The sequence below is a fragment of the Manis pentadactyla genome, chromosome 2 (genome assembly GCF_030020395.1).
Source record: "Manis pentadactyla isolate mManPen7 chromosome 2, mManPen7.hap1, whole genome shotgun sequence".
Taxonomy (NCBI): Eukaryota; Metazoa; Chordata; class Mammalia; order Pholidota; family Manidae; genus Manis; species Manis pentadactyla.
This window is the reverse complement of record NC_080020.1, coordinates 200617659-200631018: the sequence shown is the minus strand read 5'-3', so window position 1 is coordinate 200631018 and position 13360 is coordinate 200617659. Positions and strand designations below refer to the sequence as shown.

Below are 13360 nucleotides of genomic sequence, written 5' to 3'. Positions count from 1 at the left end.
CCACCCTCTCAGCACCTCCACAGGTTTACCAACCTGAAAGTTCTCTGAACCCCATCCTTTTGGATTTTTTTAATGGATGCTTCACTATATAGACATGATTGACTGATTAAATCATTGGCCACTGATGATTAATTCACCTACAGCCCTCTGCCTTCCTCTGAGGTCAGAGGTAGTGACATGGAGGATGATGCTGAAAGTTCCAGCCCTCTAATCACATGGTTGGTTCCCCTGGCAACCTGCCTCCATCTTGAGGCTATCTAGGGGTTTTCCAAAAATCACCTTATTAACATCAACTCAGATGGGGTTGAAATCGCTTGTTACACAAACAAAAGATACTTTTATTGCTGTTATCACTTAGGAAATTCCCAAGGTTACAGGAACAGTGTGCCAGGAACCATGGAAAAAAACAAAAATATGTATTTCTTATTACACATTTCCTCCACCTATATGATGAAAAATAGGTGTTTCCCATAGTTGATCCAGAATTTCATATTTAGGATTTAAGTTTCAGTGCTGTGACATTCAGCCTCATTGAAATAGATTGGTGCACCAAACCCTTTCTCAAAGGCTGTTATTTTCCCTAGTATTCTTAGCTTGCAATTTGATCTTCACTGGCAATCTCCTAGGTCTTATAGGTTAAGGGGTATTAATCCTTGGACTGGAGAAGAATAGATATGATATATGTAGATATAATGTAGTACTTCAAAAATTAATATGCATGTATATATGATTATTAAAATATCATGAATTAGTTCTGTGAAAGATAACATGAAAATATTGAAAGATAGGTCTAAAGGAATGCACAATATAAAGATATTTTTCTTAGACTCCAGTCATTTATCAGTTGCTATTTAATTTAACCTTTTGGTGCTCTCTCAGAGTTAAGAATCTAATTTCCTTGGCAACTTTTCTTACTAAAAGTGTTATCTCCCTGCTTTTGATCTTGCAAGCAGCAATGTTACAAGTTCTAGAAGATGAATTAAACTCAGAAGTAGGTGCTTTTGTTATCACTCCCCTAGCTATCTAAATTCTCTATCTAGAAACTGCCACCTCCCCCTTTTTTTTCTCTAAAGTTGCTAAGGCTCCCCATATTGTGGTCACCATAGACCAAACCACTCTGTCTGCTTTCTTATGAGAAGCATACTGAAAACTAAGATAAGCAAAAGTTTTTACAGTAACCATATGGTATTTTCCCCAATGATGATCCAAATTTCCTCTGGTTGTCTTGGCAACCAGGACCTCAGTCCCTTTTTCCGCACCATTAGTAACATTTCCACACAATTAAATTTTATCAGTACTTGACTGGTATTTACCAATACATGACTTTGCAAGAAACTATAATACTCTACTTGTTTATAATCTGGTTTTTTGGTTTATTTATTTGTGAATTTGGTTTTGTTTGAGAACTAAACCAAGGTATTATTTTCCTTTCTGTAGTTAAAAATACGTTGAACATTCTGAATATATAGACAAATTTTAAACATTGGCATGTGATGTTAGACATTGAGGATTCCATGTTACTATACATAAGTAAAGAGGAACTTCAGGCTCTTTTCTGGTATAAGGAGTGATATGTCCAAGTTTTTAATATGCTTTGGCTCTTTGTCTAACAAACTGTTATAAAGAATTCAAATCTTTTTATTTTGATTAATGATCTTGCAGAAGTTCAAGGGAAGAAGTCATCCACCGTCTCCCCTTCAAAGCTTTCGGAAGGTCAGCGCCTAAGTAGCTTGACTTTTGGGTGCTTTTTGTCCCGAGCAAGGAGTCCTCCTCAAGTGGTTAAATCTGAAGAAGTGAGCAAGATATCATTTAAAGAACCTGAGTTCACTGAAGAAAAAGACATAGAAGGTATTTATGAACTAAAGGAATTTGACTTTTTTTTTTAAAGGGAAAATCATTTGCTAAGATTAACCCAAATACTTAATTTCCTTTATTTTTTTTCCTCACCCCGATGTTTTATGACAATATTATTCAAGAGCAGTCCAGCATTTAACTTGTGTATCTAGTTCTCTTGTATGTTTCTGGGGAGTCTAAGCCAGTGATGCATAGGAGAAACTGATTTTCCCCTCTGAATACTTTTTTCTGCAGTAGGCAGCAATGGTGTTTAAAATTAAGTTCACAGTTGTACCTACAAGGTACTTGTTTTAGCGGAGTTTCAGATTAGAACTATGAACTTGCTATCATTATTTATTCAAAACTAGTATTAAAGATGAAATAAGTATAACATAGCAAATGTATGAAGAGAAAGAACACCAGAGGATAAGGTAACTGCTTTGATTTTTCCCTTTGTTGCTCCAAAGAGGAAAATATGTGCCTGAGTATTTAAACCCTGGACCTGTATGCATATGTCTACCCTTCTTTTAGTCTTAAAGCCCCTCTAAATTGTGTTTTGTTGTGCAGCTGCTGGATTTGCCACCCCTAGCATGACTTCTCCACATAATTTAGAGAGGCTTGACTTTGCATTTTCTCTGTTTTCAGTTGCCACTTTTTTCCTCCAGTGGAGAAAAATATTAGCTCTAAAAGTCTGTCTCTGTGTTTGGTTATGAAATTCCAAAAACTACATAATGCTTTTCCAATCAGAAGGCTCCTTTGCTACTTACTTTTATGCCCTTATTTGCATTTTTTTTTCTGTTTTGAGGAGTCATTTTAATTTCCTTTAACCGTCAGTTAGAGTATAGCTCAGTACAGGTAAGGTTGCCTGTACTGAAGCTCTTGCTCATTTACAAATTTAACAGACTGCCTGATACCAAATTGTAGACTTTATTTATTCAGCCTGTTTCCTTAGTTATGAAGGTAATATCCGTGCTTTGATGTTTCCAAAGTTTCTTTTGTACTCTTCAATCTAAAATTTCTAGTTTACTGTTTATGAAACCAATGGTTCATTCTATTCTATTATTAAATATTATAATATTCATTATTCTATTAATGGTTAATAATAATTATTATTATTCTATCAATTATTCTATTAATTGTGTTATACACAAAAATAAGCCATATCTAAAGACATTGTTAAAGAGTTATTCTTTTTATAAAAGCCCATTTGCAGTTACGATTAAACCAGAAAGAGAACAAGGAAAGCTTTTCTCTATGTGTTCTTCATGGTTTTGCATATTTCATGTATTGAAGCTTGGGAACAAAGTTTGTTTTTTAAACTATAGCTTTATTGTGTTTAAATTTACTTACGATGATTTTGAAATTCAGAGGAGGAAGGTCACCATTTTCTTTGCATCTAAAATAGTGAGTAGTCGTGTTCTTCCTATGATAGAGTTGCCCTATTTCATATCTTGCTTCTCTTAGACAATTGCCAGGTTTTTTTTCCTCAACATATTTCTTTGTAAAAAGCTATTTAATTTTGATATTATTCTTTTGAAGTGTTATGGCTCCATGTTTTATATAAAATTTATAGTTTTCAAACTTAGGTTTAAAAAAAGACATACAACTAAAAAAAGGATAATGTGAATTAACTTCATTCAGATGAAAATTACCATTTTTACTTTGTGGTTACATAGAGCTCCATGTACAGAAAGTTTATATTGTTAAAGACAACATACCAATAAGATGTATACTTTTCTAGAAATGGAAATTCCTGAAAAGTCTGTTGATAACCAAATTCAAGCAAACAACCAAGGTCAGAGAACATTGCACCAGACTCCTTGTGTCTCAGAACAGAACCGGAAAAGAAGAACAAGCTTTATAACAGAGGGTGGCATAGCCCAGAACGCGGGGGCTCCAGGGAGTGACTGGAGTTCTGATGAGGACGACGGCAGCCGAGGAAGATCTGAGCCCAGGTACACGTCCACCCTTTCCGGTGACACGTCAGTGGAAGGGGTCCGGGATAGCAGGATGGGCAGTGAGACGTATTTGACAGCATCTGATGACAGCAGTTCTATATTTGAAGAAGAGATTTTTGGCATAAAGAGACCAGAACATAAGAAGCTGTATTCTTGGCAACAGGAGGCACACTGGAAAGCTCAGAACTGTCTTCTTGGGAAGGGAAATTCTGAGTCAATTAAAAAGGAACACGATAGTTCCTCGGATGAACTGAATAAAAAATTTCAGTCTCAGAGACTGCATTATTCATCTTCGTCAAGTGAGGCCAACACCCCAAGCCCTATTTTGACCCCAGCTTTGACTCCAAAACATCCTAATTCACTCCCTGGGAGAGGAACACAATTAGTGCCTTCCTCAAACCTGCCACCCCCAAAGTTAAGGATTCCTAATGTTTTCAGTATAAGTGTCGCACTAGCCAAAAGGCACTTAAGCCAGCCACAGTTAAGTTCCGATAGAATGTTTGGTACAAACCGAAATGCTATAAGCATGATACGACCACTGAGACCCCAGGAAACAGATCTCGATCTAGTTGATGGTGACAGTACAGAAATGGCAGAGAATACGGACACTAGTTGTGACGACGGACTGTTTTCCTATGACTCCCTTGAATCCCCGTGTTCAGACGACCAGGACACCTGGAACTTGGCGAAGAAGGCAGCCTGCGGCAAACCGCCAACACCTCCCCTGCACCGCTTTCCCTCTTGGGTAAATTGTATGGCCGTGTGCAGCGCATGCACGCTAGTTTTTTCTTAACACTTATTTTCAGGTTTTACTCTATTTTCCTATTTCTCTTCAAATCCAGCTTTGTTCTGAAAATCCCCAGTTTGCAGAATACAGTTTCCTCTTCTCTTTCCCACAGAGTTCTGAATCAGTTGAGAAATAAGACAAGAATAAGACAAATGGGAGATCGAAATGTTACCTTTGTTGATGATAAAACTGATTTTAGAGAATTGAAGGGCAAATGAGCTTTCCAATACTGAACCTTGAAATTAGCTGGATTTATTCTTTTTGTCCTGGGTTGCCCTGGATCACCCAGCGTTCCTCCAGTGAGGCTGATGCTCTAAATTAGCTTATGGAGAAAGACCCAATGATTGTTTCATGCATGCAGTTACTTCTCAAGAGAAGGGTGCTGGGCTCTGCACATCCAGTTTCTCTTTCTAAGCTTACTAATCACATCAAGGCCCTCTGTGGTCCTTGGGGAAGAGAAAATGAATGGTTGCAGAGAGCTCAGGCATGTTTGATCACTGGAGCTCCGTCCACATGGGATGGCACATTAAGGAGGGTAAAGAAGGTGTCCTCCTAATTGTGTAATATTTGGAGTGAATTCTGGAACAGGACTCTTACTGATCATCAGTTTTGGAATTTAATCATTTACTTGATTGACTTTAAGGGAAATTTAAGTTTACTCCTCATGAGCTGCTAAATCCATTGCCTTAACCAAAAGCATCTTCCTATGTATCTAGAATAGACTGAGATTTCCTCCATTGAAGCAAATATATGACATGTATATATAATTAACCCATCAATTGTGTGATTCTTCTTAGGAATATCTATATCTTTAGATATTTTTAAAATCTTCTTATGTTTGAAACTAAGTGAAATCATCCATCTGTTTTGTAGATCGAACTTTTGCTTCGCCTATTGACATAATTTAACCTTTGGCCTCCAGAGAAATGTCTGGGTTGCAGGATTTTTTGGCCTTTGGAGTTGTGTTCCGTTATTACTAATTTTTATTCGGTGACCAATGCAATTTTAAGCAAATTAAGGCAGCCATGTTTTCCTAGTATAAATTCAGATATTGAGATGTATTTGCTTTTATTTGCTTTAAAAAGAACATTTAATTGCAGTGTGAACATGAAACTGTCTGCAGTTGAATACTAAAATCTGAATAGCACGCACGAAAAAGAGGACATTATTGGCATGTGATCTCTGGAATTCCAATTATGTTACCCTTTAGGCAGTGAGGAGTTGAAATTTTGCTTCTTTTATTATGTTGAGATTTTCAGAGATTCAGGTTAGGCTTTCAAGTTCATTTTATTTGGCAAGTCATTTTACTACTCTTGCCCTTCTGTCTTCAACTTGTCTTTGGAAGCTATTCAATCCTGAAAAAATAGTATTACTTTTCAAAATCCTTCTAGCAAACTGGCCAAGTCTGCGGTTTCAGTTTTGAGTTTGTTAGGTATTTTTCAGGCTTCAAGGAAAAGAGATCTATTCTAGATACCTCAATTTATGAGAGTTTATTTTAAGGATTTTTAAGAGTTTATTTTAAGGCACAGCCCATCCTTATTGAACTAGACTATCATTCAAAGTACAATAGTCACTCTAGTGGGAAAATACGGGATGATTCAGCAAGCACCTCTAATAGTCAACTCCTTAGAAACAGGTGACACCATTGCCCGAAGTCCAGTGGCTCAGCTTGTCCTTTCCCATCTATGGTGACCCTCTGCTTCTCTGCTGCTACTAACTACTCTCCTCCACTTGCTCATGGCTTCTAACAGCCTCATGTTTCCTGCTTAGTGCCTTAGTTTTACTCTGCCCTTTGTCTCTTTGTGTGTACAGTCACACTCTCAAAAGAAACTGCAGTTGATTCATTCAGTCAGTACTTCAGTCTGAAGTGTCTCAGATAATTAGAGATCTCATGCCTGTTACTTTGGGGCCACTGGGTAGCACAGTCCTGCCTTAGTTGCCCACGATGCCCTGGTACAGACAACTGTGTCCAGGCCAGATGCATTACAAAGCTCAAGACATAGTGATCTAAGCATTTGGACCAACCTGGAGCCCCTTTTTTAAATGGGGACAGGCCTAATTGACTTTCCAGTAACCATTTTGAAGATCTTAGAAAAGAGCAAGCAAAGTAACAACCTACTTTTGGAAAATTATAATATTGCAAATTCTATTCTAATTCTCAAGTCCATTTATTATTTGACCTCAGATATTTCTTCTATTTCATTGAAATGAGAAGGTAATAGCACAGTACTACAATGTGATTTCTTCAAGTTTTTTCTTTTTTCTTTAACCGTATTCTAGAACAGTAGAATATTGAAGGTAGTATATATGTATAGTTAGTGATTATGCATTGTTTCTGACTTCATGTTATAGACATTCAAGGTTTTTTCTTTATGTTCTAGAATGCAGAATGTTAAAAGTGGTATTGATGTATAGTCAGTGATTGTCAGTAAGTTTTCTTTTACTTTTTTCCTCTCTCTCTTCAAAAGAACTTAAAATACCAAGCAACAATTTGGGAACAAAGCTAAATAATGGAATGACTAATGGATGGAAAAAATGTTTGCAGTGCTATTCACAGTGGCATATTTTAGTTGGCACTGATGACAACTTTATAATAATGCTGTACTCTGGTGAATATTAAATGAAGAACAAATGAAAAACATGGGTGTTGAAAGTAACCATTTATTTGCTTTAAATATCCAGTTTTAATCTCTCTTTTGCATTAGGAAAGCAGAATTTATGCTGTAGCCAAATCAGGCATTCGAATGTCTGAGGCCTTCAACGTGGAGAATGTTAATAAAAGTAAGTGGCTTTGCATACTGCAGCATGGATGAACCCTGAGGACATTATTCTAAGTGAACTAAGCCAGTCACAAAGGACAAATACTGTGTATTTCCACTTATATGAGGTACCTTCAGTAGTCAAATCCATAGAAACAGAAAGTCAAATAATGGTTACTAGGGGCTGGAGAGAGAGGGGAAGGGGAACAGTTGCTTATGGGTATAGATCAGATTTGCAAGATAAAGTTCTGGATTCTGAACACATCTGATTCACAACAGTGAGACTGTCCTTAACAGTAACTGAACTGTACACTTAAGAATGGTTAAGATGGTAGATTCTATGTCATGTTTTTTACTCCAATAAAAAAAAGTTCTAAAAAAGTGATTTTGTTTTGCCATTTCCCTAAGAATTTCCTAAATTTCTAGAGTCATTGGAATAAATAGAATTATGTAAACTTTCACAGCGTGACTTCTGAGGTTGCTGATTTATATTTTAAAATTGAAATTCATGTTACTCAATATCAGAGCATGTACAACTGTCTTGCAGAGTACCTCCTGATATTTTTACCTAAGGGGGGCTAAGGCAAACAAACCGTGGAGTTTTAGCTGTTTAAAATTATACAAATATTTGTCTCTATGTCCTTTTTTCCAGAGTTTAAAAGACATTCCTACTGTTTTCCTTTCTTTCTTCAAAAAACTATTATAGAAGCCATGCATTCCCACTATAAAAAATAAAATCAAACAACAAGAGAACTGTCTGGAATAAAAAGAGAAATTTCTCATGGTTTCCTCTACCAGCCCCCTTCCTAATCTCCCGCTAATGCATATCTTAGAGGTAACCATTGATGTTCTAGTCCTTTTCAGCTATCTTCTGTTGTTAGCATTCAGGATATTATATTCTGACCTTTCAGCATGAGGTTCACTTGATAAAGGCCTAGCAATGTCAATGTTTTAACACCATGTCAGTAGTAGGGCTATGAACAATTCATAGGATCTGCTTGCACAATTACTCAGCAGGTGTCTGTACTCATTTCTGCCCAGCCTGAGCTGGCTAGAGATGCCAAAGAAATACAAGCTATAATCCTCACTTTCAAAGAACTTACAGTCTAGTGGGGAACTAGCACACATGAAGAAATAATGAGCCATGTAAGAGAGGGTATAATTCTTGAAGTAGACTGTGTAATAAACAACCATGTGTGTTAACCCAGTTTCTCTTGAATTGGATATTTTGCCAGTTCACATTCATAAAAAGCGGACTTAAGTACTAGTTAGAAAGTTTTTTTAAAAAATCATTCTGTTTTCTGTTTCAGATTCTGTTGCAATGCTTTCCTATTCTACATCAGGACTTTATACATCCTTGATATACAAGAATATGACAACTCCAGTGTTTACAACTTTGAAGGGGGTAACTTATTATTGTTACCGAGTTGTTACCTTATTGTAATTCATTATTATCATTTTCTCTTCCTGATGGGCCAAGAAAACTGTCTGTTCAAGCCCCAGATTGCATTCTTGATATTTTACATAGACTCTCCATTCCTAGGGAGTTTTAGAAGTTCACTCTAATATAGCATAAAAAGGGAAGAAATGGAAAGATCTGGAGAAGACATTTATATTTATCAGAGTATTAGAGATCTGAGTCCATTTTTGTTATGCCCCACTGATTCCCTACCCACTTCAGGGCTGTGAATTGTTTAAAGGAAACTTATTATTAATGATGTACTGAAAACTCCTAATTTGAAAAGATCTTTGTATCGTTACCAGGGTTCCCCTCCCTTGCTTGAACTACCTGATTAAAATAAATGTCATCAGATATTAATGGCCTTCTGTTTTCAGGAAATTTTTATAATTGACAAAAATGCCTGTTAATGAGAATTAGGAGTTTAACAGTAAGACTTTGGTAATGGCAAAGTACATTCTTATATTCCTTAAAAAAAAAATCTCATTACAAGACTTCATTTTTAAGTATTTTTTAAATTCTTTTATTTTTTATTAAAGTATAGTTGGTATACAATATTGGTTTCATATATGCAAAGTAGTGATTCAGCAGTTACATAAATTATTAAATCCTCACCCCATACTAGTGTAGTTTACACGACTTTTTGGTAAACTGTTCTTTATCTAAAGAGAGGTGGCTTTAGAGATGGACACTGGAGGCTGTCTGCTTTTCTTTAGAAGGCAACCCAAATAAGCAGCAGCCCATTCCTGGATGACTCCTCTGGGTCAGAGGAAGAAGATAGTTCCAGATCCAGTTCCCGGACTTCGGAGTCAGACACACGCAGTCGGAGTGGGCCGGGCAGCCCGAGAGCCATGAAACGAGGTGAGGGGAAGTCTCAGGCCTACAAGCCAACTCTGAATAATTCAGAATACTTAATGGGAATTTTATCTCCATAATAGGATTTTTAAAAAGAAAAACCAAAGTATTTGCTTCAAACCATAGTGAAAAGCTAGAGCTAGGACCCTTATATTCTAGTTCTCTCTTCTTAATTCTCCTTGGGACAGTCTTTTTTTTTTTTTAATCTTTATCTTGTAAGAGAGAGATCACTTTATCATAGAAATAAAATGAGTTAATTGGCCAAAATGAGATTTCCTTTTTATAGTTATTGTGTGGTATTTTGGATAATTTATGAGACCAGCTTATTTCAGCTAAATTTGTTACAGTGCTAAATGGCAGAAACACCCTGAAGTCTGGTGATTCATCTGATGTGAAGATGAAAACCAACCAAAACTTCACTTTGAGCATGTCTATGATTTTTAGTGGATTTTTGAATTAAGTTTTGGCATAGGTAGAGGTTGCAGAGAGATCTAATCATGCTAAATGACATCTGCATTTTACAGAAGACTGTAATGCAGTATGGTCTGTCGGTTTTCAAACCATATTCCATGGAACCCCTACATACTACTCACCCCCTCAGCTTCGACCAAGGCTGTTCATAGGTTTAATATTTTGAGCTTCCCCTGGTCTCTTTGCTCCTACCTTGGTCTCCAACAGTCAGAATCAGTTTATATCACATTTTTGCTTAAAGCACTGCAAGGACTTATAATAGCTATAGATGTTATGTGATTCTTTTATGTCTTTGATCTCACCTCCTTTCTCCTTCCTTACTCAGCCTCTGGCCACATGGGCGCTCTTGCTGCTCCTACAACAGGCCAGGCATGCTTTTATTTTAGGACTTTTGTACTGATTGTTTCCTTTTCTTGGGATTCTTCTAGCAGATGTCTGTCTAGCTAACTCTGTCCCCTCCTTCAGTGCTTTGCTCAAGTACTGCCTTCTTAAAAGATCTACTGTGATCACACCATCCAAACTGTAGGCTTTCACCCTTCTCCAGCTGCTGGCTCTTTTTACTACCTTTAGTCTTCACTACCTTAGTCTCTATATTTTATTTCTCCATAGCACCTAGTGCCTGCTTTTTGTCTGTCTCCCCCAACTAGAATCTGTGTTCCACGAGGACAGAAATGTTTCTGTTTTGTTGTCTGCTCTGTCCCTAGCACCTGGGGTAGTGCCTAGCTCGCTGGCCCTGGGGCTGGGAGCCTGAGATTTGCACTCCAGTATTGTGCCTGCCTAGCTACTTCACTGCAGACAAATCCTTTAATCTTGGGACTTCAGTCTCCTTAGAGAATGAGGGCATTAATCAGGCTGATCTCTGAGGTCCCTTATAGATCTAAATTTCTGTTATTTTATGAAAAATAAAGATGTTACTATTATCACAACTGTCACTTGTCTTAGTCAAAGAAGTGAGAATAATGATATAGTGACATTGTCCTAATATGTCCCTTAAATGTTAATAAGCACTTTAAAAAATTATCAGATGACTTAATGAATAATAACCTAATTCCTTATTTATTTAATATATTAAAAATCTCCAATTGTAGTGACCCTCCAAAAGTGGCTTGTAACTTGTATGTCATTTTCTAAAAAGACAAGTGAATTAGGGTGAAAATGCTCCCTTGAATTTTACTTTATAGCTGCTGTCAAATGAAATCATCCATTTATCGCTTTAAGTCTGATTGCTTCTCTTTTATAAGATTTTTAAAATCTATAAACTACTGGTATTGGATATACATGAAAAAGACTACTGAAATTGTGGAGTTTTTAAAAAATTGAATTACTTTAAAAGTGGTCACAAAAGATAAGTGGTTTAAAATGTGATTATGCAAATCTTGACAAATTGAGATGAAACATTTATTTGCCTATATATCAATAGGTAAATAGCACATATTTTAAATCTTTAATAAAATATACATTGGTAGATTATTGCATATATTTCATGTATGTAAAAATATCTGTGCTTATGATCATACCACAGTATGATTTATGTTCCTTTGACTTCCGTGGATATTTTCATGATCGTTCTTATCGTTCTGGTTCTGTTTTCTAACTTTAAAGTTCATCATGGCCAAAGGCATGAAAATAAATCTAGTCTAGGAAGACTTATGATTTAGGAATAGCTGTATTCCTTAGGAGAACTCACAGCTGGCATCGGCAGCAGCCAATTATTAAATATTCACTGTTTTATTTCTTTATTCATCTAGGTGTGTCTCTCTCCTCTGTGGCTTCTGAAAGCGACTATGCTATCCCCCCAGATGCTTATTCCACAGACACAGAGTACTCACAGCCAGAACAGAAGCTCCCTAAAACGTGCTCGTCTTCTAGTGATAACGGGAAAAATGTAAACACTGAATCAGGTGTTTTTTTTAATATTAATGAATCCGTTAGTTTGAGCCTCCAAAAGGAAATTTAAATATTTTTTAAATCTCCTTTTAAACAGGAACCCCTGGAAAAATCTGGCTATTTATTAAAAATGAGTGGTAAAGTCAAGACTTGGAAGCGGAGATGGTTTGTTCTTAAAGGTGGTGAATTACTTTACTACAAATCTCCGGTGAGTGGAAAGTGGTTGTTTTTTAGAACTTAATTCCTCAAATTATAAATCAAACTGCTGATTGAGGTTCTTCCCTGTAATGCAGTTAATGTCTATTATTAGTATTATAGGGAATCACTTTACATTTGGTTTTCTTCCTTTCCTGCAGAGTGATGTAATTAGAAAACCCCAGGGCCATATTGAATTTAGTGCATCCTGCAGTATTTTAAGAGGGGACAACAAACAAACAGTTCAGGTACCTTTTTCTTTTCTTTTTTTTTTTTTTGTATCATGCAAACTCAATTCACAATTATCTAAGCTAATATAGAGGAGATTAGATGATTCAGTGTTTCTTTATTCAATTTGGGTCAACTTTGATGCCTCAAAAATGTGTGAAAGCCCAGGAGTTCTTTGTAAAAACTATCCTCTACGCAAGGTTTGTATTAAGTGACTCCCCACTACACTTCCTTTGCCTTTTACCCCTTACCTCGTTCCTTCTCTATACTCCCAGCTGTTCTCAGCGCTCAAACTGTCTAGCTATGTTAGGGGAGGGGTATCTGATAAATGAATTCCCAATGAGATGTTATTTATTTAATATAGTACTAAATTCAAGAGTGTTTGCATCTTAATACAGAACCAGAAAATGGTATTTCTTCTATGAACTTCAGATGCTACAATAGCTAAGTGGGAAAGATAGTGATGAGCAGAGAGGCTCCCTGGATCCCCCAAAGTTGTACCACAGAGGTAGCTGCTGACTATTCCACCCACACGTGAGGCCTGTCTTGCCAAAACCTGTTATATTTGAAACACAGGTTGTGGAAATAATTTGGCATATGTGACCTAAATTCAGACTTTATTTTTGAAATGCTTTCAATAATCATTATTTTCTTATCTTGCTCCTTTGGAGTGTGGAACACATTTATCAGAAAGGTACATTATTGATGTTTCCAGTGGATAATATCTGAGAACAGTCCAAAAATGTAGAAAAGAGAATTAGGGAAAGTTTTGTCTTGAAGCATCGCAGATAAGAATCATTTGTAAGCTTCTCAAGTATTTGGAAAATTTGAAACGGGTTTGTGAGTTCATAATATGTGATCACATGTTACCTCTCAGAATTTCTCTTCTTATATGCAAGGTCTTCTTATTTTACTTAAAATTGATTTC

General features: G+C 36.4%; 1 protein-coding gene across 6 annotated transcripts in view; it reads left to right on the top strand.

Annotated features, from left to right (window-relative positions):
- PLEKHH2 (pleckstrin homology, MyTH4 and FERM domain containing H2) overlaps window positions 1-13360 on the top strand; it is a 91605-nt gene that overhangs the window by 28001 nt on the left and 50244 nt on the right. For all 6 annotated transcript variants that reach the window (XR_008995856.1, XR_008995857.1, XR_008995855.1 and 3 more), the window contains exons 7-14: window positions 1663-1848; window positions 3575-4536; window positions 7284-7359; window positions 8648-8742; window positions 9513-9657; window positions 11871-12007; window positions 12107-12217; window positions 12366-12452. Coding sequence is in view for 2 of the 6 variants with exons in the window: in XM_036925609.2 (XP_036781504.2) it covers window positions 1663-1848; window positions 3575-4536; window positions 7284-7359; window positions 8648-8742; window positions 9513-9657; window positions 11871-12007; window positions 12107-12217; window positions 12366-12452 (1799 nt within the window). In the remaining 4 variants the exon portion in view is untranslated. The remainder of the gene's footprint in view (window positions 1-1662; window positions 1849-3574; window positions 4537-7283; window positions 7360-8647; window positions 8743-9512; window positions 9658-11870; window positions 12008-12106; window positions 12218-12365; window positions 12453-13360) is intronic.